This window comes from Electrophorus electricus, chromosome 25 (genome assembly GCF_013358815.1).
Source record: "Electrophorus electricus isolate fEleEle1 chromosome 25, fEleEle1.pri, whole genome shotgun sequence".
NCBI classification, from domain to species: Eukaryota; Metazoa; Chordata; class Actinopteri; order Gymnotiformes; family Gymnotidae; genus Electrophorus; species Electrophorus electricus.
Genome location: NC_049559.1, coordinates 3,368,500 through 3,395,599, shown reverse-complemented (window position 1 = coordinate 3,395,599; position 27,100 = coordinate 3,368,500). Strand labels below are relative to the sequence as shown.

Below are 27,100 nucleotides of genomic sequence, written 5' to 3'. Positions count from 1 at the left end.
TCTTTGGAAACAAATGGCTCTTAGGCAAAGGAAAGGTGAAAGTTCTAAGCAAACCATAATCCTCAAACCACGAGTACCAACACTGACAATGCACCAAAAACAAAAGCACCAAAGCAAAACTATGCACTAATCATGTTCAAATATATATAAATGATAATATAACAATATATTATTATTCACACTATTACATACTTTAATAATCTAAAACTCTTTAATTTACACTAAACTTAACTTGTCAACACCAAAAGCTCAACCGTTTCCGCATAAAGTAACCTTACTGTTGATGTGAGACACTTGGGTCCCTGTGCTGTCCGAACTGGCCGTTTCAACGCCTGAGAGTGTGTGAGAGAACACTCTGTGAGAATGCGCCTCACAATTGACATGAAGCAATCCAGTCCCTGTGCTAACTGGTCAAGAGAGCCAGGTTTCTCAGCCTGGGTCTGCTGGGTGCCCTAATCTGGGCTGTTTTATGGATGTGGGTACAGCGGTAGGGCTACGTCCCCTGCAGGACCCCCCTGAGGCCACAGGGGCCACAGCGCTCAAGCAGTGCTGGAGCACTAACAATGCACATGAGCCCCACTCATGCTGAGCTGTGTGCTGTGGGTCCAGGTTTTCCCATAAGTGCAACTGCACAGGGACTTAGGAACACCACGGTTACTGTCTTGTTAGTTGGTCTTTTCTGTTTCATGAATTTTATGTGGATTTTGAATTGTTTCACTTGTTATTTTGGACAAAATACACAAAATACACGTATAAACCTTTTAATCCTTGTCTAAATAACTGATGTTACTGCAAAAGGTTTTAGGACATTAAACATACCCTGATGTTTCAACTGCACTTTTATTCTTAAACCATTAGTGTCTTTGGTGTCTTGTCTCTCCTTCATTGGAAACCCTGTTCTTTTCTTTTTACACTTACTCATCTTCTGCCTTTCCACCCACCATGATTGTAAAGCACAAGCAGAGAGACAATATTCACAGCCAGGCTGTATGTGACCAGCTGTCTGGCAGACGGGTAGCAGCCCTGGGGGACTGGAGACGGCTTCTGCTCGTCTTCTCATTTACAGAGAGGAACGAAGAGCTCAAGAGAACAGGGAGCTTATGAGTATTACACAGGCCTGTTTTCAATTTGAGGGGAACAAAAAAAATTATTTCTGGGATCAGCTATTAGCTGTATTAGTTTAGCTATTATTAGCCTACCAGACCTTTAGTGCAATTAATAAAAATGGATGCACAAAACACAAAGTCTGGTGTACAATATGCTCTAAAAACAGACCATTCCAAACAAACGATACATAATGTTAATCTGTGCAGAGTTTGGTTGTTGTATATTTCCGCATCTTTTAAAGAAAACTACAGACAACAATTCTTATGTACAAACTCTGGTATATAAAAGGTGAATAAATGCAGTAAATGTGTTTTTAGAAATTCTTCTGTTCATTTACACATTACCATTAACTGAGAGATGTATGGGTGTTTGCATGCTCTTTGTCTGTGTGTCTGTGTGTGTGTGCGCACGCGTGTGTGTGTGTGTGTGTGTGTGTGTGTGTGTGTGTGTGTGTGTGTGTGTGTGTGTGTGTGTGTGTGTGTGTGTGTATGTGTGTACCACATATGTCATTTGAGGAAGCTCAATGCCATGGCTACTGGCAGGTGTGCAGTAGATGTTCTTTTAGGATTGAGGAGATTTAGGTAAACCAGACTGTAATGTCTTCACAGGTGAACACATTGTCAGGAAAAAATCTACTACTTGTATGTATCTGCTCTGAATGAAGATTTATGAAATGTTCTTTTAAGCTTCCAGTCCAGGTATATGGTTCACCGAAAGAAACAATCCACTGGATTTACTGAACTGAATTGTGGCCATGGGTTTGCAGAAATATATAATTTCAGCAACTTATTACAGCAATTTGTGTGTGTGTGTGTTTTGTGATGTGTGTGTTGGATGCCTGTTTACAATACTGAAAAACCTCTGGTCCACCCCCAACAACAGTAAAATTTTAAGCAGACCAGTGGGGTTTCAGGACCATGGACAGTAACCTTCACCCAAGTATGATTCTGCACCACTAGTCTGACAAGACTGAGTACAACTGTATGCGCGCACACACACACACACACACACACACACACACACACACACACACACACACACACACACACACACACACACACACACACACACACACATAACCTGAATGGCAGTTAGCACTAAAACACAGAAGCATTGCCTCAACTGGACAAAGGCCAAATTTACAATTTCAGCAGTTACAGTCACAACTGTTACGCCCTGTGACATCATCAACACTGTCAGGCACTAACCAATTCCCACACTTCCACCAATCATAACACTCAATCACTTCCTAGATCAAAATTCCCCACTTATTAGTGAATTCCTTTCATCAGTCCCTCATATCTCCTGTGTTATTTATTCCTGAAGATCCCCATACCTGATGTTTCACATTAGTCTGCTGCAGATTAACACACATCGCATTTCAGAGATGGTGTCTTTTCTCAAGTCTGCTTATCAAGCCTAGTTTATTATTTTGTTTTCTGTTGTCTTTTGTTTTAGTTTTGCATAGTTTTAGTTTTGCATCGCTCCTGGTACTCTTTCTTACTCTCTCTCTCTCTCTCTCTCTCTCTCTCTCTCTCTCTCTCTCTGTATATATATATATATATATATATATATATATATATATATATACACACACACACACACACACACACACACACACACAGAGGCACTAATCATGGCAGCACAAGATCTAAGCTATAGGTTGATGAAAGCAATACAGCAGACAAGACTCAATGCACAGATTCTGCAAAGGAGCCCCTTAGATGATCCAGCACCTAGTAGCACGGTGCAAGATACCGGGAGGGAAAGCATACACTGAGAAACACTAAGTGGCATGGATCATGTATAGGAACATATACAATGCATTTGAGGTCGACACCCCCAAGTCTAAATGGTAGAAGACACAGAGAATGGTAGAAAACAACAAAGATTTGATTCAGTGGGGTCTCAAGATACAGATAGACAAGTGAGTAATGGTGAACCAATTAGATATTGTGATAGTAGATAAGACAGCAGTGGTAGTAAATGTATCAGCAGCCTTATATCACCTGGTAAAGTTCAACATAAACTGCCCAGTTACTTTTACACAAGCCCCTCCACTAATATGTGCGGCCCCAGAAATCTTTCTTAACGAGCATCAACACGGCCACCATCCCCACAGTTCACCAGCTCCAGCATTTGTGGCAGTGCCCTTACTGTGTGCCGACATAATGGAGCGAAAGGGGGTAGAGCTAAGCATGGGCACTTAATGTGGTTCAATAGATCTCTAATGGCACAGAATGGTAAACATCTTGGAGAGCCCTGCTCCTGTTACTATGCCAGCAGTGTATGATCAGGGAGGGAGGTGGTGTACGGTCTAGTAGTCAACATTGTCTTCAGACATCTGTGACCCATGTGAAAGGCCAGTGCAAAGAAGGTATTTCAATTGCTGGTGAGGTAACTGTGTGCACTGAAAATGGTCAATGGGGCAGCTATGTAAATCACAACAACTAATAAAAAGGAAATGTTCTCATAGAAAGCTCATCAGAATGAGATATAAATATGCAGCCTGTTATGTGTATTGCTTTAGGATGCTGACAATGATCTTAACGCCCTTGCCAGCTTGTTTTGATAAAGTAAATCATTACTATTCGCTTTGGTATAGTTAACAGTTCTGTGATGGATTTACTCTCAACCTCAAAAGAAAGAGCAATTTGTCTTATCAGTTGAGAGATTTTTTTATTTTTTTTGGTCATTTTTTACTGGGGAGTTTGAGGTCTGGGAACAAGCTTGCATCAGCTAGCTATAAAGGCCGTAATACTGTACAAAGATTATTGAAAATTATTGAAATTATTAAAATGAAAATTATACATTTTAAGCATATTGTTCTAATTATCTTAAGTATACAGAGTTCTTGAATATTACCTAGTTGGCCAGGTTAAGATTTGGTAGATTATGTAACATTAATAGCAATTTCCTGTAGTATCTTCCTTATCATACTGTCCACTGATGTAATCAGATTGTTCATGTTGCTGGGGAGACTCCACTGCCAATCACAGTGCAATATGACACACACACACATTTCCAATCTGCCTGATAATTGGAGCTATTTTTGTGTTTAGCTATAATTAAACTGTGGTTTTTAAATCTATCGTTATTCAAGTGCCGTTTCCAGTATCACTAGATCTCCAGTAGCGAATCTGCATGTAATGGAATAAAAAGGCACTAGTTTTGGTAGTTCAATTAGACATAACCTATTATAGCATTATTATCAAAGCTTACTTAACATAAATCATAGCATATCCTTTTTGTGGCTAACTGAACCTCTGCTTGTGACAATACCAGCATAACATCATGGCTGGGAGTTTGAACTAACCCTAAAGTATTATGTCTGCACAATAAGCACTTCAGACTACTCTGAGGGAAAAAATATATTTGCATTTTCATTTTAAGCATTATACACTATAGTCCATGTGTAACTGGACAGCAGCACAATACCCACTGTTTTCAGTCTGCTCTCCAGGATTCTGGACCTGAAATAAAACAATGACTAAAGCACAGCTTGTCTGCTTTAATCTGCAGGTATTTAGGACTATATTTAGGGTAAACCTTAAAAGAATCAAAGCCAGTTTTATGTATCCTCCCCCATTTAGGTGAATAGTAAGTTATTGGCTGTTCTTTCTTGGTTGGCTGTTTCATTGCATTATTAGTTCTTGAGCAAGAGTACATTAAGGGTGTAAAGTTGAATGTGGATGTGCGATTTGCATTTGGAGTCTGTTGTTGTCTCTCAATATGAGGACCACAGAAATGCCCATATCAGTGTTACAGGCCACTGTGATGCTGAAACATGAGGGCCAAAGAAATGGCAAACCACTGTGACAGGCCATCAGGAAGCTGGAGCATTACAAGCAACAACAGGAAGCTGGAAAATGGGATTAAATCAATAGGAAGCAAAGCCAAAGCACTAGATATGTCAAAATCAAAAGCCATTATGAAGTAGAAACATCAGATTACTTACAAACTATATATCACGTTTTGTGAATTACTACTAAAGTACTTATTTAACATTTCAGGTTTTTTTGTGTGTGTATGTGTGTGTGTGTGTGTGTGTGTGTGTGTGTGTGTGTGTGTGTGTGTGTGTGTGTGTGTGTGATGGGTTGACAGAATTTTAATTTCTTATGATATGATTATTTCAAGGTGTTTTGTGTTGAAATGTGTGATTCTATAAATGTTACAGCCCTGCAGAGAAACTATTAGCATAGTATCTCTACTTGAGGTTTTGCTATAGCTGATACTGTATCCACACTTGAGGTTTTTTAGGAGCTAACATATAAGGCAAAGCCATTTAGATTGAGGTAGTTATTCTTTTATTGCTGCTCTGGGTTTGAATCCTCCTCCATTTCCATGCTGACAGCACCTGCTGAGCCCACACACCTGCAGCTCTATTAGAACTCATTACGTCCATGTGTTCACCTTCACACCTTTCAGGCTGTTCTTTGTGGAGTCTTGTTTACCATCTAATGCATTTCACACTGGTTGTCCCTAGTGTTCGCTGTTCATGTTCCACCTAGTTGTTACCCATTTTGACTGTGATGAAGGATATGTCCATTACGTAACCGCCTCCCTGTGTCCAAGCCCCGGCTAATGTTTGGGATTTGGATTCTGGGCTAAACTTGCTCTGTCCATGCAACTGGCAGCTTGCGGCTGTCAGGCATTAAAAAGGTCTCCTCTTTAGCCACCTTTGCTCTCACAGGCGGCCAGCTAACTGTTGTAAGTGATCGCTCTGTGTTGCACCTTCCCTATAGAGCGATTCAACATGTTTGGGGAATTTTGTCTCAGTGCCAGCATCCAAGAGAAGGTTTTACTAAGACACAGTCTTCACATTGACTGCAGGACTAATGGTTTTGTGCATGGACACAGGGTGAGGCGTACGTGTAACAGGGACCTTGAGAAGGTTAAGAATGCCTGCTTTTCTAAAACTCTCCATACTGCACAGTAAATCAAATGGGAACTGTGTGATCCATAAAACAGATAGAGATATAGACACACAGTATGTTGAGTCCACTTATGACAGATAAACTGATTAATCATCTACATAAATTCATTTCATGTAAATAACAAAAAAAAATAAAAAATCAATTCACCGATACACATTGTTACTAGATGGTGTTGTTTTGGCTGTTGGATGTTGTTGTTCTTGTTTTGTTTTGTTTTCTGTCAGTACTTGCACTATAATTCTGGTATTCAGAGATTTGAATGTGTTCGACTCTCAAGGCCCTTACATTATCCTCATCTAAAACCTCTCACAGTGCACAGAGCTCCCAGCAGAAGAGGCGCACACACACACACACACACACACTCACACACACACACACACACACACACACACACACACACACACACACACACACACACTATACCTGCCCAGTTCCCAATCACCTGATTACTAAACACAAGCACCTGTGCCTTGTTTGTTCTCTCCCTTATTTAAAGTGCTCGCTGATACAGCACCTTAGAAGACGTCAAGCCTGACTGTCTGCGCTACGAGTTTGTGTTTGTGTTTGTGTTTCACAAGTATCTATAGTTTATCTATAGTCTATAATGTTTCTTTATTATGGAGAATAAAGAATCTGCTTATTTGCACTCTCCTTCCCTGCAGCCATAAAAAACCCTCTGATATTATAGTTTTCATCAGTGGTAACAAAAGGCCCATTGTAATATTATAGTATTAGTTTCTCACCCCTAAGATGTAGATTTTTAGATATTCAGTTGATAGAAAATTCATGTCAAACATAATAATAATATTTGGAGTATGATTTGATTATGATAAAGTTTGGTGAACTTTAAAGTTTTCTGAAAATAACCCTGCAACTTTCAAAAGTTTTTTCAACTTGTTTTTCAACTTTTTGTTACCTGGGAGTTACCTGTTACAGAAGGACATTAATTACTAAAAAAAAAAAAAAAAAACGAATTAAGGCTTGGGGACTAATCAAAGAGATTGATATCCAAAGTCAGACTTAATATTAAAAAAAAAAAAAATTATTATTTGTTTCAAAATGTGTCATTGACACATTTTACAAATCAGTGAAGTTTTGCAGTTTTATTTGAGAATTTTCCTTTAGAAAATTGGAGAGAAACTGTAAAGGTAATTGCTTTATCATAATAATAGGTGTCTCATTTAAAAGTCTTTGACTGAGATATGGATGGATGTATTGGGTTGCAAAGTGGGATTTTTGCTAGACATTTCACTAGGAAAAAATAAACATTTCTGGGCAGAAAATTGCTTAGTTAAATTCGATACAAGACAGCTGAGGTCAGATGCTTTTGAGGGTATCTCTTTCATCACTCACAAGTGCATAACTGGGCACAATGGACATCACATGATCAGACTTGAATAGCTTGTAGTGCCTACAATGAAAATAATTGGTAAAAAATAATAGTCATTAAAAAAATGGTAATAGGTAAAAGCATAATACAAGAAAAAGGCGAAACCATCCAATAATCTGCTCTAAGGAGAGACATTAATCATGACTAGGCTGAGACTAGCCATTGTCATACTACACTAACAAGATCCTGCTTTGGTGATTTTTGTTTTCTGGAGTAAATGAACTATAACAATTAAATGACAAAATAGTTGTTCTCTTTGGTAAACCAAGATAAACATACCAAACAGAATTAATGCCTTATTGACAAGCATTAAGTCTTAATTATCCATTAATTAAGTCTTTTATTATTTCTAGGGTTTAGCACTAGGTCTGTGTCACAAGAAACACATCTATATTCAAAGACTCTGAGACACCACAAACGTTTTAGCCATTTTTACTCAGCAACAGTGTAGTGATTGATGTGCTCAGATAGGCTCCCTCAGACTAACAAAGACAAACCTCAGCATTCACAACAGCCGATTCTATGTCAACGGTGCAGCCGACTCTTTATAATAACACCCAAACGTACGCACACAACCCCTCCTTCTGCTGTGCCACACACTCCTTCAGCAATGAAAAATTCATGACTTCTGACTCACGCTAGGTGCTATTTTTATCCAGATGCCACTTGTCAATCTGACATAGGTCTCTCTACAATGAAGCACTTCTATGAAGGAGCCTCTGGCTATTTTGATTCATGTATCTCATTAGACAGTTTGTTTAGTTAAATATGAATTATATATTCATATTTAACAAATCAGTTAGCAAGCACAGCATTGTCTGGTACCAATTTTATTTTTTACCAATTTTTTATAGACGTCCCAGGGGAGGTTATATCAAACATTACATTTTATGAGTAGTATCCTGTGAGGAATACTTTCAGAAATCTTGCTACCATTGGAAACTTGCCACTGGGTGTTTCATTCTGTCTCATGAGCTCCGGGTCTCAGCTAAACCCCACTGCTCATCATGAGGGATAAAAATGCAGGCATGAGCATCTCTTCCAGAGCTTTCCATGGCCACTTGTCAGAGAGCCAGCAACTTCACAATCAGCAGTGACTTTGCAGTTAGCTAAGTGAGTCAGAAGTGTCAAAAGTGCATTTTCATCTATTTAACCCTCACTGATTTTGCTGTTATGTATGTTGTTTGTATGTTTTCTTATGTGCATACTTTTAACATAAAATTTAAAGTTTGAATGCATTTTTACATTCTATGAAGATTGTAAAAAAATGTTGCAAAATTATAGAAAAATGACAGCTTGATAGAGCTCACACAAGGTTTGAGTCTAATTCTAGTCCAGATTTTTGTGAACACCAAACAATTAGTTCAACTGCCAGGCCACTTTGCCATCACAGCTGATTCTTGGGGAAATGTAAGGAACAACTTCAGCAGGAGGGCTCCCTCAAGGATCCCAGACTGAGTATTAGGAGCATAGAGATTAGAAACTGAGTATTAGGAATTTAGAGTTTAGCAAAAGTATTTGGAGTTAAAAGATTAGAGACTGTATAGAGACCGAGTAGTGAAATTTAGAACTGCAGACATCATCTGTTGCTGTTGTCTTTCAACATAAGGTACAAAGACAAAAAATGCACAGCCTAATTAATATAATTTTTTAATCCTAAAGCCAAAGTACTGAACAAATTCTGACTTCATATGAAAATATGGTGAATGCTGAAGACCATAAGAATACAGTATGCACTACAATTTTGTTTATTGGCATCTTAGCTAAAGTGAGTGCATCATCAGGAACTGACCCACACTGCCTTTTACATTCATGACTGGATCTGGGCTCATGGTCACTGGTCAGCCATCTGTCTTCATTTTAAACACCCTGAGACAAGCAGCTAATAGTCAGCCTGAGAAACAGCTCACATCTTTTCTTAACTGGATGACATAACCAATGAAAGTATAACAACCTTGACAGCACCTGGAGAACTGTAAGAGCTAGCCTCCAAATACTGAAGAAAAACACTCAACTGGCAGCATTTGACTTGCAAAGAAAGCAAATCCAAACAAAGCCAAGGACATGAGACATGACCTGAGAAATGGCATTTGAATTTACTGAGAGCACAAATCCAAAGCTCTAACTAGGTGAATTGGTTCTCTGTGTGCAGCCACTTGAGGCAGGATGTCTTATTCCAAGCATCATAACTTCATAACTTCTAGACTCATTCTCCAAGCTTTATGACTACTTCTATTCGTAGACAGCTCCAAAACAAATCTCTCTTGACAATAAATGCAGTTATATATGAGTCCTAAGCAACCTCTGACAGAATGGTTGTTGGTAGTACATAAAAAGGTAATACACAACCAGATTACAGTCATTCAAATACACCTGATATGACTCATGCACAGTAGTAGTAGTAGTAGTAGTAGTAGTAGTAGTAGTGTGAAGAAGATCTTAGTCCACAGCTCCAGCTTTCAGGTGCAACTATCTGCAATTGGCAGATGCTAACTGTAGATAGCCATACATATCCATACACACCAGTAGGGTGGTCGGGGCCCTTTGGCATCTATAATGTGTGAAGCTACAGAAAGCTTCCTCGTTTTTTCCTTTTATGTGATTTATAATTTGGCTATTCCTTGTTAATTAGTTTTAGTTAGTTTTTATTGCTTGTTTAATTGTAAGTTTGTTTCATTGTAATGGTTTTCAACTGTTTCACTTACATTCCCTGAAACCACATCAATGCCACAGCAACCCAAGCTACCTGCACAGGCCTGTTGTTGTTGAGACATGGATGTCTAACTAGCTTACTGCTATTCATAACAGATGTTTGGATAGATTACTATTAAATAAACAGTTAAAATAACCTGCTAAAAGGAATAGCCAAATTATACATTTCCTGATAATTTGCATTTTTCTCTCATTTGTACCCTTGTTCCTTTGAGATTTAATGATAATTTGAACTGCTGTTTTCCTTGTCCAAAATAGAAGTGAAAGTGTTTAAGGTAATGATTTCTCTTTTCTTCATTTATTTCATTTCACCCCCACTGTCTAGCCATAAAGATTGAATTTATCAAGTCAGTGTCACGACATCAGCATGACAGTACATCATGTGATAGTTTCCATTATATGACTTCCTCCAATGAAAGTCACGAATAAGAGGAGAACACAGCCTGGTGCTCATCATCCCAAGACTGTTGCCAAGTATGAGAAGTCACAAGCCCTTGCATTTGCCTTGTGGGCAATATTAAGGCTGTTGAATGACTAAGCATTTTCAATGCATTCAGTCAGGAGTCACAGACAAGCCCCAATCCCCTGGGAACATTTGACTACTGCAGATGTTTCACAGCTCTGCTGCTATTTCATTAGTCTTCAAATCATAGTTCCCCAAAAAGAGACAGTACACATGACGTAAAGATCATGGGATTTTAACAATGTCCTGGTTCAACGTGGTGGTCGTCACTGCTGGTGCACGATAAGTTGTTATGTGTTAAACTATGTAAGTAATGCGCTGGATGTGATGTTTCACATGAGATGGTCATGCTTCCTGTGGACACATGAGTCATGGTCTTGCAAATACAGCCCAGGAGGAAAACTGCTGCACTTACACTCTTGAGTCATAAAATACATGATTACTCTCTGGAATAATGAACTTCTCCTTTAATCTGACAACACTTATATTAGATGCCTTTAAGACTTTTTTTATATCTTGTTTGTCATAAATCATTCTAGTTAATGAGATGTAGAATGTATAATATGCGTACAGTATGTGTATAGTAGATTTGTGTGTATTTACAACATATTTGTACCTCAGCCATGACTACAAATATCTGCAATACTCAAAAACTTTTCAATCAAACCATTTTTCATTGTATACACAGAGGAACTGAGACTTACATTCAATTCCAAATGTGCATGAGCTACCTGCCAGTTTCTATCCTGTAGGTCTCACAAGAGTGCAGGAATTTTTTTTTAAATGTAAATAAAAAACCATATCTAGTATCCACAAAACATATCAGAAATGTGCTGATTTGCTTCTTAGTTCTGTCAATTTCAAAAACTGATCCCAGACCATCTTCTAAGATTCCCAATGAGCCTGTCAAACAGAAAGAGGATGTTTCAGAATCAGTCTCCATATCAGTAGATAAAACAATGGAGAGTTTCAGCACTGCCAAACAATCCTTTCTGGAACCAAACTAGGCTTTCAAAACATTACTCTGCATCATTTAATCTATATGTGAAGACAATCAATTATATCAAAACAAGCTACATCTCTGCAAAACCAATATTATTATTTTATGCAATTTTATGCATTGTTTGGATCATGAGTTTATGGATTTTCTTTCCTTTAACTATACTGTACTGTATTATTAAAGACAAGCCTTAAGTTTGGAACATTTCTGTAACCTGTTCAGTTATTTGATCCAGTAATAATGTCAGTAATAACCAGTTGTGGTTAAACGATACAGTATTATCATGCAAAAAATAAACAAAGTGTAGGAAATTGTGAAGATTGAATGGCTATTGTGTTAACCTTAAATCAACATCAAAACCCTGCAGTCAAAATTACAAGCAATATTAAATAGCATGTCATATCCTTCATAACCATTTGATAGGTCATTGGCTAAAACTGCAAATTACCATGTTGCATTTGATCATTATTAATATTTTGGTGAACAGTGCAATTTCATATGCATTAAAAGAGAATAAATGTACCTTGTGTACTGCATATTAGATAATGTTCCAGTGTGGCCTAAGCTTCATTCCCAACAACTGAAAATCTGTCTCTCTGTTAGTGTGCTTCCACTTCCCTTAAACCCAAATGCTCTTGTTTCTGTATCTAACAGATAAATAATCTTGTCCCAAACCCACTCTATTTCTCATGTCTCACGGGACAGTTCTTTCCGTTCCAAAAGCCACCTCATCTCTTTTCCCTTTTCACTCCTCTCACTATTCTCTCTGTCCTTCTCTTTCTTGCTCTCTCTCTTTCACTCTCTCTCTCTCCATTTCCTCTATTTGCAGGTGCAGCCAAAAATTAAATATGTAAATTATATCATGAGAAAACAGTCCTTTTTTGAAAACTTGGCACAGTTGAAACCATCCATGCAAAACTGCCCTAGTTTTTTCAGAAAGTTGCAAGAAATCATATATATCAGTGGTGGTACATCAAAGAAATGAGAAAGTGGGCAGACCCACACGTCATCCATAAGCTTAATAACAGTTTTCTGTGGAGACAAATATTATACGGGTATAACTGCAACATTAATGCAATGCTTCCATTAATAGCTTTTCTGACTAAGCCTATCAGCTTCCTCAGTCAAATAAAGTTACTAAGTGCTGATCACTGCCAATCAAGAGGTTCAATACCAAATCTAACTACCGAGATCTCCCTTCAGTCTTGTGTGGTCTATTTAACAACTCCACGGACCCAAATAAAAATCATAACAATAGAGATCAGACAAAAGATATAATACATCTATCAGATGTTTCAACACAGTTCCGGGCTGGCACAGCAACAGAAAACTAACACAGGTGGTGTTTCATTAAGCTGTTTAAAGTCCATTGAATCAAACTGTTATAAAAGACTTTCTCATTTAACCATCTCTTAGATTTTTCATTTTATGTTTATTGTTTTAATAACATATAATAAATATCAATACCTAAAATGGAAATTATTGATTGTTTGTTTAGTTCAATCGTTGATTCATTTTGCCTGGTAAATGCAGAGATCTTGATATGCAGATTCTTTTAGCAGTCAAGTCCATTTTACTACATTGTATTATAGAAGAGTTTCTCACTTAACTATCACTTACTTTTTTAAATTTTTGTTTACTGTTTAATAAGTTGTAATACATATCAATACCTAACATAGAAATTATTGTTTGTTCAGTTCACTGATTGATCCTTGAAAACTGGTCCTTTTGTCCTCGAAAATGAAGAGGTCTTTCCATAAAGATTGTTTTAGATAGATCATATCTGCCTTATGTTATGGTTAAGCTTTTTCACAGCTGTTTATCCTGCTTGAATGAAATCTGGTGTTTCAGTCAAAAGAAGTGAAAGAATTGGTGTTGATTGCTGAGGCTTAAGGATTTGTTTTCATGAACAGAAGAGGGGTGTGAACTTACTGACCATCCAGAGGTGTCATGAGATTGGCTTCAAGGTCTGTGCTGTTGGTATTAATGGATAAGTCAACATGTGTCAGAATCTATTATAGCATTTAATAAACTCCCTTGAATTTAAGCCTGGATTCATTTGCAGTTTGACATGGAAAGTTACATCAAGGTGAAGTGCACTCCTGTGAATGTAGACTGCCAACACTAAATTGTGATCATATTTCTTCAGACATATCAAGTGTCCTAAAATCTTGAGAAATTGAACTGCATAACATTCAATCTAAGCACATACTTCACATTCTTTTCTCATCTATGACATCTACCAGTGCATATCTCTAGTTTAAATGATTTCATGTTCAATGTATAATTTAATTTGACTAACAAGGTAATGGGGTACTAATGTTGTCCTGTACTTCAATAAGCAATTTCTTCTGTGACTCCCAACTAATGAATGGCCAAAACTGTCTTGCCTCACCAACTTTTCATTGATAGAAAATCCCATAGTACATCCCACCTGTTGTTTACAGTGTATATGAGGTTCAAACTAATGGACATCATAATACATGCATGACATTTATACTCATGTAGATAACAGCAAGCACTGCTATTCCTCTTGTTAATGACACACATATTCTTATGTCTTTGCAAATCTTATGGAGTAGCCATGTTTGTGTTATGAGTGTTTTTAGGATCCTTAAGTCAGGACCTTCAAATAAATTATTCTCCCCACTATGAAAAAGAATGAAAATCACCTAGCTCTATCCCAGCTGAGTGGCTCACCCCTTCACTGGCAAGCGGCGTAAGAAAACTGAGCAACTAAATTGGAAACTTACTGAATGCTGCCACAGCCAGAATTAGTGTGACCACAATGGAGATCCATGACACCCACAGTGCCTTCTTCCTGTAACTCTGAGCTTCGTGGGGCTTCAGACGCATACTGCTCTCCAACAGACCTGTTGGATGGAAAACCAAAAGTGCTGCTTGAAACGTCATTGGTAACAATCACTCTGTCTTAATCACTGAAGCAAATGACAGGGACATTTCAGCAATCCACTCCTCCATGACCATATGCAGTGAAGAAGAAAGAGCCAAGCCACTGTTAAGAGCAGACTGAACATCCGACCCAGAGGCAGAGGAAATTAGACATATTGCCAGGATGTTAATAGGTATGCTGAATGAACAGAACTAAATTAGCTACTCTCCTTCAGCAGTTTTAGCATTCGCTAATTTGTTTGCCTCTAATAAAGGTAAAATTAGCTCCACTTGTGACCCAGTTTGTGTAATTCACAGGGGATGGGTCTTGTTAGTCAACTGCCTGTTGAACACTCCGTTTGTTGAGTATATTCTGAATCTACTAAATCGTAGGACTTCCTAGGTATGCAAGCCCAAGTCTAAGACTTGCAACTATTTAAGCCATTTTGCAGCACAACATAAAGCAACACAAAGTTCACCAATGCTCCTTTTGTCATACCACATGAACCTCCCAGTGATGCTTTGGCAGTCAACTCCATGTCTATAATAGAGGGAACAATGAATCCAGTTATCCAGTTGGTCTGTAAGAACCTGTTGACTATCCATTGTTTGTTGTTCATGCTAAGCCAGTACAGCCTCATCCTTGTTCAAGGACTGCACCCCTGAATGAACACTGGCCACGCTGTTCACAGCAGCACGCCTGTCCTCCATGGTTTTTTATGTCCATCCTTGAAATGAGGAACAGGGTGGACGTGATCTCAGTGCCACGCACCGATTGTGGAGGTTGTTTTCAGGTGAGATATAGCAATGCTGCCCCACAGCTAGTGAAGCAGAGGAATACAGATGTGAACTTGTGGTGAATGGTGAGACGAGATGGTGATCTAGAACCAATCATTCCATCTGCATAAGCAGGAGTTCTCACTGTATGCTAAAATTCAAAACTCAACTTGGAACAGCATCACATATTAAATATCATTTCTATCATCCTCTTGACCTGCAGAACTACATTAGAGAAGACACTCAAATACATTAGCTGGGGCAAATGAATATATCTAAGGCTAAATATGGAAATGAGAATATGGCCTTGAGTTATTTGAAAGGTTAAATTGAACTCCCTGCATAAATGAGTACTGACTGTAAGTAGCCTATCAGTCCATTCTGAGTGCGGCTAACAGTATAATAATAACGTGCGTATTAATTTATAATTATATGTAATTATAAGTTCAATGAGATAATAGCACGGTGAAAATGACGTTAGTGTAGAAAGCAGCTATAACGCATCATTCACACACTGTGTAGGCAAAACTATCAGAAAATTCAAGGTACATAGTAAAAGAGAGGATAACAACAGGTCTGAAGTTTAAAGAATAGGCTACACTTATTGCCTTTTTTCCAATAGACGTCGTGAATTATTCTGTAATATACAGGTGTAATCAGCATTTCGACATTGGTCGCTACGATGACAAAAAAATATTGTTTCAGAATTCATCTTGGATATTGCTAACATTGTTCATCTGTGGATAGGTATATAGCTTTCTTACGCCACTTCTAGTTCTGCCTTAGAGTGCCAGTAACGGTGACAGTGCCGCAGCAGAGTCGCCTTGGGTCTACAGACAAGCTATTAGAAACGCTCATTTCGGATTTATCTTCGCTTGTTTTGCTCATAAAGTTCAAACGACTCGTTGAATTTGACGTCAACTATACAGTTAAAGAGCATTAAGCGCGGTCTGTTTGAATCTCAAAAAGCGAAGAAACTTGATCCCATGCACACATTTGATAAGTGGCAGCTTGAAAACCCATACCTATAAAAACCTACACCTATGAAAACTTGTACCAATGAAAACCTATGCGGAGCTCTGTTCTGTTTCACTTCAACTGGGTAATTTACCTTGACTAGTGGAACGCTAAACGACCTTATCTGTTTTGAGTTATCAGTTATCAGACTACTTTACAGCGAATGCTGCTGAAAGTAATCTGATAAATATTGCGTAGGAAATATTACTTGTGGGTACCTTGTCCTTCTACGCTATCTGTAATTTTCATCTCCTGGTCCCGGTCCATATCGAAAGGGTCGTCCTGCCCACCCACTTTGGATAGGCTTGAATCCTGGGCAGCGGTGCATTGTCCGTTCCTCACTGCCGAGGGATCCACAATAGCTGGTTCCGGAACAGGGTAAGAAATCGAAAGGTCCGTCATATTGTTAAACGAAGCGTTCAAAGTAATCTCACGCCGACCTAAGAAGCGTATCCGCCATCCAACGCTCTGAAACAGGCAGCGGTGAGTGGAAGGGGTCAGAGATGCGGCGATAAACGCAGTCTGCCTGGCATCAGCAGAGGACCTCCACCACACCCACCGACGCGTATCCCAAACCGAACCCCAAACGCGCAAATGACTGCGCATGTATTTCACTTGTGTATGTCTGCCTAATTGAAGTTGTGTACTTCTTAGTTTCGACTAAATTAGCGTATTATTGGACGCAACATTGGCTCGCACTGAAACAGCGGTAGTTCATAAAAAATACATGTCCGCCTAAAGACTCTTCAGGGCATAATCTCACCTGCACCGCTACATACTAGATTAAACTAACGACACCCCCCCCCCCCACACACACACACACACACACAAACAAACAAACTGAAAAATTTGGTTGATGTAATCTGTTCGATTTGTTATTGTGTGGGAATTTAATTTAAGATTAGGCTATCTGTAAATGGCCTGTAAAACGACAGCAGTTGTGTCGAAATTATTACAGACTAAACCAGGTGTGTAGGATCTCAAAGTCATGATATACGGTATTTCAGTATTCTCATAGGCTACATATTTTTCAGCTGCCAGCCAAAACCTTTTGATTTCTTGCTGATGGAAATGTGAACGCTTAGTTAATAGTCTGTTTGTGTGCTTGTGTGTGAGTGTGTGTGTGTGTGTGTGTGTGTGTCAGATGTAAAGTAACGAAAGTCAATTCCTAGTCACTTTGAATTATTTAATTTGATTGTGTGTCTGCCCAGGACGTCTGCTGCAGTATGTTTTGTTTTAGTTTTTTAGTCTCACATGCAGCGTTGCAGCAGTAGCAAGCCTGCGTGCCAGCAAATCTCTAGGACGAGAAACAGCGGTTTTACTTCCTAATTTGTGGTTGCAGCGGCGCAACATTCACCCTTCAAAGTTAAATTCTAGCACGAATCACAGCACAGACCACTGCAAGGGCATCTCATGTTTATATCAGTATATTATTCAAATATACTAATATAAGACTAAGTAGTGCAAATCGGAACCAATTTTGATGAATGAACCTGCTCCCCTATCGCATAACATAACCAACAGGGGGCAGTGTTTGCGCTCACATACTTATGCTGTGAAATTAACCATTTCAATAATCATCACTAGATAATCAAAGGTTCTATGAATTTTTAATTTCTTTAATGACTTTTGAACAGATGTCTGGTCTTATTTTGCAATTCAAGTGTTTTTATGCACCGTGTTTTATGCAAAACCTTGTAACCTTGGCACCAGAAGATATGGGGAGGTGTTCTCATTATTTTCCATGATTGGTCAGCGTGACTGGCTACAGAAATGGGAAGAAGGTTAACTTTTATTAGACACTGTCAGGACAAGGGAGGCGAGAATGATTTAACTAGGCTCAACTGCTTTTCCTTCTTATAGGTGCATTTAGGTCTAAAGAGGGTCTAAAAACTGTAGAGGTTTTCAGCTGTGTACCACTACTTCAGAATGAAGATTGATATCCATAATCATATTTTGCCCAAGGAATGGCCAGATTTGAAAGAGGTAGGGTTCGGGAAAGCTCCACATTCCGTAAATAGATTATAAAGGAAGGCATTAAATAATGTGAGCTGTACTTATTTGCACGGTTAAATTAGCTATTGTATGAAATCTAGTGTCATGCATGTTTACAAGCCTGCAAATTCTACCATGGCATACAAGACAGAAAAATCAAAAGTCAAAAATTAAAAGGGATACAGGGATATCCCTTTATAAATATAAAGGGATATTTGTATTCTTGCACTTCACATTTTGTTATGAAATACAAAATAGGCAATTTCCATTTTCTTTTACAAATCATAAGCAAGTAATATTCAATGGAACATTGACCTACAGTAACACACAGTAAGACCAAACTCACTAGGAAACAAACTCAAATGTGCTTCTAAATCTGTGCTCTGGTAAAATATTAATCAGGACTTTGGTTTCTTTTGCTTGCATTAACAGAGCAGACTTAATAGTAATGATTCCCCACATGTGTGTGTTGTGGAGATAATCACTCAGTTTATTTTAAAAGCCAGGAGAGCAACTTACCCAAGAATCAGAATCTTTGGATCCATTGGCTCCATAAAATGATTATTTTAATGAGTATATATAAATTAATATATGTATAAATATGTATGAATAAATAAATAAATAGCACAGTTCTGACCAGTGTGCTATCATGTTGGCTTGTATATTTACTAAAAGCCTGTAAATTTTAAAGAAAAAATTCCTTAGATGCCAAACTTTTACTGAGTCCATATACCATGAATCAATTCTTTAGTATTTAGACATAGGTTTTGAATAAAAATAGTCATGAAGAAATCTTACCTTTGGGTCCATCTTATCACTAGTGACCTTTGGATATGAGAACTTACTCTGTATTCGTAATCTGTAACGGTTCTGTTAGCATGCAGTCCTATAGGATTAGATTCTCTTTTAATGTGATTTATACAGATATCCGTGCATGGAATGTAAGCGTGTTGAATTATGAATTTGGCAAATATCAAAACTCTGAATATTGTGAAAGTCAAGTCAAAGACTGAGTTATTTTTATTCTCATACATTAATGTAAGATGTGTCTTGCCTGTTTTTGGCTACATTTGTTTAGCTCTCTCAGAGTGGACAGTTTTGTTTTAAAAAATCGATGTACATAACCCTAAAATGTAAAGTCATATATGCTTTCCTTACTGTAAATCTCATTAATTGATGTCCTTGCTTCTTGTACATTTCTAGAGGTATGGATATGATGGGTTTGTCCAGCTGCACCACCACTGTAAAGTAAGTCAACATAATAGCTAACACACAACAATTTTATTTTTATTTTTTTGCCAGAGACTTTATTTTCATCCTTAATTCTCACACACACACACACACACACACACACACACACACACATACACACACATGCAACATATTGCAGTAAGTTGATCTCCTGATCAGGAGGGAAAGACGGAAGGCTCCCTGTGCAGTTGGACTGGCAATGTTTTGGCCCTGCCCAGTGTGGCTTCCTAATAGAACACGCACACAGGAGTCCCTGTGGAGAATGTGTGGGCTACACAGGAAAAGTAGGATCTGAGAGAGGACAGCTAGCCTGCCACAAATGCCACTGGGCCAGATGATGGCACAAGACAAAGGGACAGAAAGGTCATCCATTTACCCACAATGCTCTGGAGAAGGAATGTCCCATTCAGATGTTGAATGGGTGAAGCACTCTGCAGTTTGACGTGCACCTTACCCTAGCAGTTCCCTGCTCACCTCTTGAAAGGCTGGGTAATTAGATGCATGGTGATTCTATGTCATGTGAGGGAAAGCTTTTAGACTCTGTTATGCCACTACTGGACATCTCTGTAGAGCAACTACATCATGTTAGCCTTGTCTCGTATCTCTGAGATGTCACTAAATGATGGCCTAACCTTTGCACTGAGCTTCTGGGCTTTCTTGGCTCACAGTCAGCATGTAGCTGGCAGACAGCACCATTCAGGAAACTGGCTCAGAAAGATACTATTTCCGCCATCTGATCTTATAATAAGTAAGTGAAACAGAATCATCTCTGCCATGGAAGGTCTGTCCACAAGTCAGAAAAGAAAACCATCCAAATGGAGATGTGTCAGTGAAGAAATTTGGTAAAGTTACAGCTGAATTCCAAACCACTTTTTCATTAAATGGCCCATCATTAGAATTCCACCTCCACACACACACACACACACACACACACACACACACACACACACACACACACACACACACACACACATTGGGAATCATCTGTAACAAAATTACTGATACATCTCCATTTGGACTGATTCTCCTTTCTGAAATGCAGGCAGACCTTTCATATGGGAGATAATATGCTCAGTGTCAGCACAGTTTACTTGGCATGGGGGGGGGGGCTTTCACAAATTACACATAATTACACTGTAATTACAAATGTATTTATTTTTATTTAATTGTTTTAAAACCTAGTAGTAGTTGTTAATAGAAAGCAGTTAATATAGTTAGGAAATTGCATGTATTAACACATACTGGTATATTACAATTGGTAACTTATAGTCTTTCTTTAATTATATAATTATGCTTCTAGTGTCACGTCTAGTACAGTGTTATGCCCATAAATATGTTTATTTCGAACTAATTTTATAGCGTGTTATTGGAAATTAAATCCCACTCACATACTACAGTCGAGTAGGGTGCCGTCAACTGCCCTCTGGTGGTTATAAGTACAAAGTACAGCCTAAACGTTATAAATTCTGGTCATTTCCAGTTTTTTGGCCGAAGTCAGTTTCGCTATAACCCTATGTGGGATTTGGTATAAATTGCCATGCTGTTAACTGTGCAGTCACATGTATGATGCCATAAATATATGTATTCTAGGGAGAGGCCAAAATGATGAAGGATGGGAAAGTGTTCCGTGTCATTCAGGAGAACTGTTGGGATGCAGAAGCCCGGATTCGGGACATGGATAAGCACGGTAAAGGCTCTTTATTAAATGCATTACATTATTAACCTACATGGCTAGTGCTACTAATAATTTATTAGTGCCTGGTGGTAATATTAGTGATTTGCTGGTTAATTGTCTTTCTGTCAGGTGTAACAGTACAAGCACTTTCTACAGTTCCTGTTATGTTCAGCTACTGGGTAAGAGGCACCTGTCTCTTCAGTTAATTGCCAACCTACCTCTGACCAAACAAATTAACCACCATGCCCCATGCAATCACTGTCCATGCCTGAACAGGCCAAGCCTGCCGACACGCTGGACCTGTGTAGGATGCTGAATGATGACCTGGCAGCAACCGTTCGGTGCCACCCCAAGCGCTTTGTGGGCCTGGGCACACTACCCATGCAGGCTCCTGGGCTGGCTGTGCAGGAAATGAGACGCTGCGTGAGGGAGCTAGGCTTCCCTGGAGTGCAGATCGGCTCTCACGTGAACGCATGGGACCTGAACACGCCTGATCTCTACCCTTTCTATGCTGTGAGTCAAGGTTTAGAATGAAGGCTGAGAGCTGGAGCTCAAGTCCCTTTGGTAATTGAATACAATCTTTATAAAGGGTGCCTAGCTAAAGACCTTCTAGCCAGGGAGGAGCTATCTAGAAAAGATACAATTAACTGGTGTTAATTGTGAATTGTTTTTTCAGGTTTTTCCCAGACAGTGTATATGTGGTTCTCAGTTCCAGTGCAGGAGGTGCACTGTTTTGCGCATTTTCTTGCATTACTTTACACCTAATTTCAAATCACACTTTTATTATAATACACAATTGGCCAGTGAGGTGAATGTGACTTATTGAATGAAATTAGCTAAAAAGCAAAGTGAATGGGGTCTGAGTCCCAGGACTGAGAGTGAGAGACACTGCAGTAAAACAAGGAACAATGATACTGACCATCAGCTACTGTAACCTTTTAATACTTGTTGCTGGTGAAATGTAAGGATTAATTTGTAAAGAATGTTTCTGTGTTCTGTGATACAGGCTGCTGAGGAATTAAATTGTGCAATATTTGTACATCCATGGGACATGCAAACAGATGGCAGAATGGCCAAGTACTGGTTGCCATGGCTCGTTGGTCAGTATTTCACTAATTAAGAAACAAAAATAGTCTAATACAAGGTAATACAAGACAATACAATGTAATTCAATGAATACAACATGTTTCCAAGAACTGATGTTTTGAAGCAAATTTATTCTAATTTCAGTCTAAAGAAGAGAGAGCAGAATTGTTTCCTTGCTAGTTCAGAAACTCAGCTGAAGTACTGAGGTCATCTTACCTGTTCGAAGGAGTGATCAAATTGAAAGTGGCAATAATTACTTAAGAAACTCATCCCTCAGTAAAATATCTGTCAATAATACATTCATATATACTACAAGATTATCCAATGATCCGAAGTTATTCATTTTTGAATTATAGTCATTATAGTGTCAAAAGTCCATCGCTCCTGGATTGGTCTGTTTTTTTTAATTACCTATAGGTATGCCCTCAGAAACTACAATGGCAATATGTTCTATGAGCTTTGGGGGTATTTTTGAGAGATATCCAAAGCTAAAGGTCTGCTTTGCCCATGGAGGTATGTTATGAAACAAGAAAAAACATGCTTACTCCAAAATGGACTTTGGTGGTAATAACTGCTATATGAATTAAACCATTTCATATTATTCTATTTAAGGAGGTGCTTTTCCCTATACAGTTGGACGAATTGAGCATGGTTTTAAGGTGCGGCCAGACCTGTGTGCTACAGACAACAAGAATAACCCACGTAAATATATAGGATCCTTTTACACGGATTCTCTGGTCCATGACCCCCTTGCACTTCAGTTACTCATTGATGTAATAGGAAAGGTAGGATTGGTTTTTTATAGATATTTTATTTATCATCTGACTTTTGGCTAATATTTAACTTCACCTTTCTTTGCAATGCATGCATATTAAGAGGGAAAATTATTTTCTAACATATCATGCAATAGTAAAGGAAAGCCAGTCTGTTGTTACAACATGCACTCTGTCCTCTACTACTACAGGATAAGGTGATGTTGGGAACAGACTACCCATTTCCACTGGGAGAGCTGGAGCCAGGGACATTGATAGAGTCAATGGATACATTTGATGACATGCTAAAGGTAACTTCAATCATGAGGCTCATAGAAATTATTAGAAAACCCATATGAAGCCTTCAATGGACCAAATATCAAAATGCTTGCTATATACTTGGATTGTAATGCTCCAGGTTTTGTGTTGCTAAACTGTGTTTTCCCCCCTCTTTTCCAGGATAAACTCCTGGCAAGAAACGCTCTTGAATTTTTAGGCCTTCAGAGGGAACAGTTTGAGTGACATGGTAGAAAATCTGTTGCCTATTTCATGTAAAAATTACATGTGGTCAGAACAAAAAAACAAAAGTGGGATTTTACTACTTTTACCCTTTCAATTAAATAACTTTATGAACATGTGTTTTTGAAAAGATGTTGCATATTAAAAAAAAAAATCAGCTCATGTCTTTAACACATCCACATGTCCACACACACACCCTTTCATGTACACATTTACATAACATTTACATTATACATTTGTTGAATAAAACGTATTTGAGTACAGGGTAGGGTTAGGGTCAGGGAGCAATGCAATGAATAGAATAAAAATAGAATACAATAAAATAAAATATATCTGTTCAGTATATGTGTGTGAGGTAGAACAGTAGTGTTTATGTGCTGTAATTGTTTATGAGTGTGATGGCAAGAGGTAAGGAGCTGAAGTGTTGGGCTTAGCTGGAACAGGTGATAGACAAGGTAATGGTTGACATAATTATTTTCTCTGCACGCTTCCTGGTTCTGGATCAATCATGGTGCACCAGTTTCTGCAGCCCTGATGATGAGCTGTAGTCTGTGTATGCCATGTTTGGCGGAGCAGGGTGTATGTCATTGTGATGGAGGAGGTGATGACAGACTCAGTGATGGCTGTGTAGAACCAGCTGCTGAGGTGGTTGAATTTCTTCAGCTAACACAGGAAGTATATCCTTTACTGGGCTTTCTTTGTGATGGTGTCTAACTTCAAATCTCTTGTATTTGTAGACTTGAAGTACTTTCCATCACACACACTTTTCTAATGAATAACCTACATTTATGTAAATTAAGATGAAGCTTTTATCCAAAGTAGTTTACAATTATGATCAAGTACCACTTCAGCAATTGAGGATTAATGGCATTGCTCAAGAGAACAATAGTGACAACTTGGCATTGGTGGGGCTTGAATCAGCAACCTTCTGATTACAAATCAAGCACCTTAACCACTGAGCCCATCATCTTTTGTTCACATTCAGGTCCAGGTTGCTGTAACTGCTCCAGAGTTCAACCACACTTCTGTAAGCAGATCCATCACCATCTTGGATGAGATTAATGACTGTAATGTCATGGATGAGCAGTTATTAGTGTAAGGAGTAGAGCACTCGGGAAAGCACATCCTTGGGGGGGGGGGGGGGGGGCAGTACTAACTGTCTGAGTAATTTTCTCAGACACGCTGAGTTGGGTGAGTTTATTTTGGAGCAGTTATAGGATGATGGCATTGAATGCTGAGCTGTAGTCCAAGAACAGAACTCTCGCATAGGTCCTTGGGTGTTTCCTGTCTAGGTTTGAGCTGCCTGGCAGTATCCTAGTCCACACCCATCGCTGGCGTTGATGGTGTGGCAGTCAGCAGTGGTATTCTGTACCTCTGTTCTACTGTATATATATATCTCTTTCTCATGTTCACTCCATCAAACATGAACCTTTTGGCCCAATATGCAAATGGAAATGCGTTCAACGTGGGGTTTTATTGTCCTTCAGGTGTGCTAATACTAATATCTCAAAGGATTTCATGACCACAGAGGGGATGGGTCTAAAGTAATTTAGTTCCTTTAAAGGTTGTTATTTTTGGGCATGGGAAACAGACAGGTACTCACACAGCTCCGATGATCTGTTGAAGATCTATGTGAAGATAGGTGCATGTTGGTCAGTCAGGAAGGTGAATCACATCTGATGCCTTCCTAACCTACTGTCTCCGGAAGAGTCCACACAGATGCTCTTCATAAATCTTCAGAGTAGGATGAGTGGCTGACTGGATGGCAGTCAGAGTTGGGGGAAGAGGTGCTAATGGCTCTGCTGTGGTTTGAATAAGGAATTAAGCTCATCAGGCAGTTGATGATTACCCATTGTCTGGGAGCATGGCTTAATGCAGCTGGTGATGTATTTCAGGTTTCTCCAGTTGATTGGTCCTTGTCTGACTGCTTACTGCTCATCTTACTGGAGTACCTCCTGTTCATTGGCTGTTTCTGTTTCTTAATTTAAAGTGTTCCATGCCTGATTGTCTATGGCTCTGTCCTACATCTGTATACCCTTTCTTTGGCCAGATGAAGGTGTTTGAGTTTCCATGAAACCAGGGCTTGTCATTATTGTATTTTGTCTGAGTGCTTGTGTGAATAAAACTGTCCTCATGGAAACTGATAATAGATGTCACAATATCCGTGTGATCATTCAGGTTGCTGATTGCATTCTCAAACACACTCCAATCAGTATCTTCCATTTAATCAGTAGGGGAGGTTGACAGCACTATGTATCCATTTTACCTGATAGCAAAAGTAATATTGCAGTTCCAGCTTGAGCATTTGTGTCTTTAGAAACTAGGCTAGTTTATCAAATCGCCTATTTGTTTTTTCCCGTGTAGTGGTCTGTATTTTGTTTTTCTGAACTGTGGATTGTGATACACCTAAATGGTAAGTATTAAATATCCATACATTCAAAGGTCTTTCCATGGCAGCTATTTAAAACGGTGTAAAGTAAATAGAAGAGAGAGAAATAAATATTTTATACCATCTGCTATCGCGAATCTCAGTGAAAAAAACTACAGTTCCCTTCTCGGACATCGCTCACCGGATGACGTATAAGCAAACGCGTCCATCTGTGCGTGCTTACGACATTACGTTCATTGCGTTTCTGGACGACTGCTGGAGTGCAATGGCGGCGCACCGGGGATCGTCGATGAAGTGGTTTTTTACCCGGGAGCAGCTGGAAACGACGCCGTCACGCCGATGCGGAGTAGAGCCGGACAGGGAGTTGTCTTATCGACAACAGGCTGCAAATCTCATTCAGGACATGGGACAGAGGCTGAACGTGTATCCTTCCAGAAGCCAGTGGCTAGTCGATGGAGGATGGACAGACATGGCGGTGCTGTAGGCCACAGTTTCTCTCGCGTATGTCTGCTTAGCTAGTCACGTCTGCTTTATAAATGTCTGCTTTATAAATGTGGTCTCGGCGCTGCGCATGCGATTGTGCTGTGGCCATTTACCCTGCTGGAGACTCCTGATAAACACGTTGGCTGCAGTTTTAGTCATTGGTACCTAACCAGCTACACAACCTCCCTAACTGTGCTAGTAATTGGATAACCTAGCCGCCAATTTCCAGCCTTGCTCGGATGTTAAAACAGCGGGGTTTGTGGCTAGATTTTGACTTGTAACAACTATTGGCTTTAGTGGCGTAGCTAATGTCGGCCTGTGTTAGTTGGTGGACATCTAATTCGTCAGAGCTTTTGTAACAGACTGCTGGGCTAGTCTCTTAGGTTAGCTGGCTCCCTTTCTTTGACTGTTCGTATAATTTCCACGCACAGGGCTTTCATGGTATATACTTAATTAATACTTACTGCTATCTATCTTATGTGTTTTGCCACCAGGGTGTATAGTAACAGTATTCGACCACACTTGAACTGGTCGTGCACATCGGCAACAGAAATAATGTCATAGCAAATTGTGGTTGAAGTTAGGTAACCCCAGGTAAGCAGCTGACTAAGCGTTAGCCACATTTACCCTTTTTGGGAAACAGATTCGTGCTCAC

The 27,100-nt window shown here is 39.1% G+C and overlaps 3 protein-coding genes across 6 annotated transcripts in view; 2 read left to right on the top strand and 1 right to left on the bottom strand.

Annotated features, from left to right (window-relative positions):
- tmem163a (transmembrane protein 163a) overlaps nucleotides 1-16,796 on the bottom strand; it is a 35,555-nt gene extending 18,759 nt beyond the window's left edge. The window contains exons 1-2 of the mRNA XM_027010042.2: nucleotides 16,514-16,796; nucleotides 14,363-14,482 (exon numbers count right to left, since the gene is read on the bottom strand). Coding sequence (XP_026865843.2) covers nucleotides 14,363-14,482; nucleotides 16,514-16,697 — 304 coding nt within the window. The 5' untranslated portion in view covers nucleotides 16,698-16,796. The remainder of the gene's footprint in view (nucleotides 1-14,362; nucleotides 14,483-16,513) is intronic.
- Nucleotides 16,797-18,105: 1,309 nt separating this feature from the next.
- On the top strand, nucleotides 18,106-23,761 carry acmsd (aminocarboxymuconate semialdehyde decarboxylase). Its single transcript, XM_027010051.2, has 10 exons — nucleotides 18,106-18,281; nucleotides 19,494-19,538; nucleotides 21,132-21,228; nucleotides 21,346-21,395; nucleotides 21,493-21,729; nucleotides 22,223-22,316; nucleotides 22,720-22,815; nucleotides 22,915-23,087; nucleotides 23,267-23,365; nucleotides 23,514-23,761. The coding sequence occupies exons 1-10, from the start codon at nucleotides 18,225-18,227 to the stop codon at nucleotides 23,574-23,576; spliced, it is 1,011 nt and encodes a 336-aa protein (XP_026865852.2). The 5' UTR covers nucleotides 18,106-18,224; the 3' UTR covers nucleotides 23,577-23,761.
- A 2,454-nt stretch (nucleotides 23,762-26,215) lies between these two features.
- Nucleotides 26,216-27,100, top strand: part of ccnt2a (cyclin T2a) — an 8,194-nt gene continuing 7,309 nt past the window's right edge. For all 4 annotated transcript variants that reach the window (XR_003410627.1, XM_027010046.2, XM_027010048.2 and 1 more), the window contains exon 1: nucleotides 26,216-26,385. Coding sequence is in view for 3 of the 4 variants with exons in the window: in XM_027010046.2 (XP_026865847.2) it covers nucleotides 26,228-26,385 (158 nt within the window). In the remaining variant the exon portion in view is untranslated. The remainder of the gene's footprint in view (nucleotides 26,386-27,100) is intronic.

What these genes read in the sequence shown, in the direction of transcription:
- acmsd (XM_027010051.2), top strand. Translation starts at nt 18,225, where the DNA reads ATGAAGATTGATATCCATAATCATATTTTGCCCAAGGAATGGCCAGAT. An exon ending in AATGGCCAGATTTGAAAGAG is followed by an intron (nt 18,282 to 19,493) that starts GTAGGGTTCGGG and finishes GTACATTTCTAG; the next exon opens with AGGTATGGATATGATGGGTT. An exon ending in AGCTGCACCACCACTGTAAA is followed by an intron (nt 19,539 to 21,131) that starts GTAAGTCAACAT and finishes TATGTATTCTAG; the next exon opens with GGAGAGGCCAAAATGATGAA.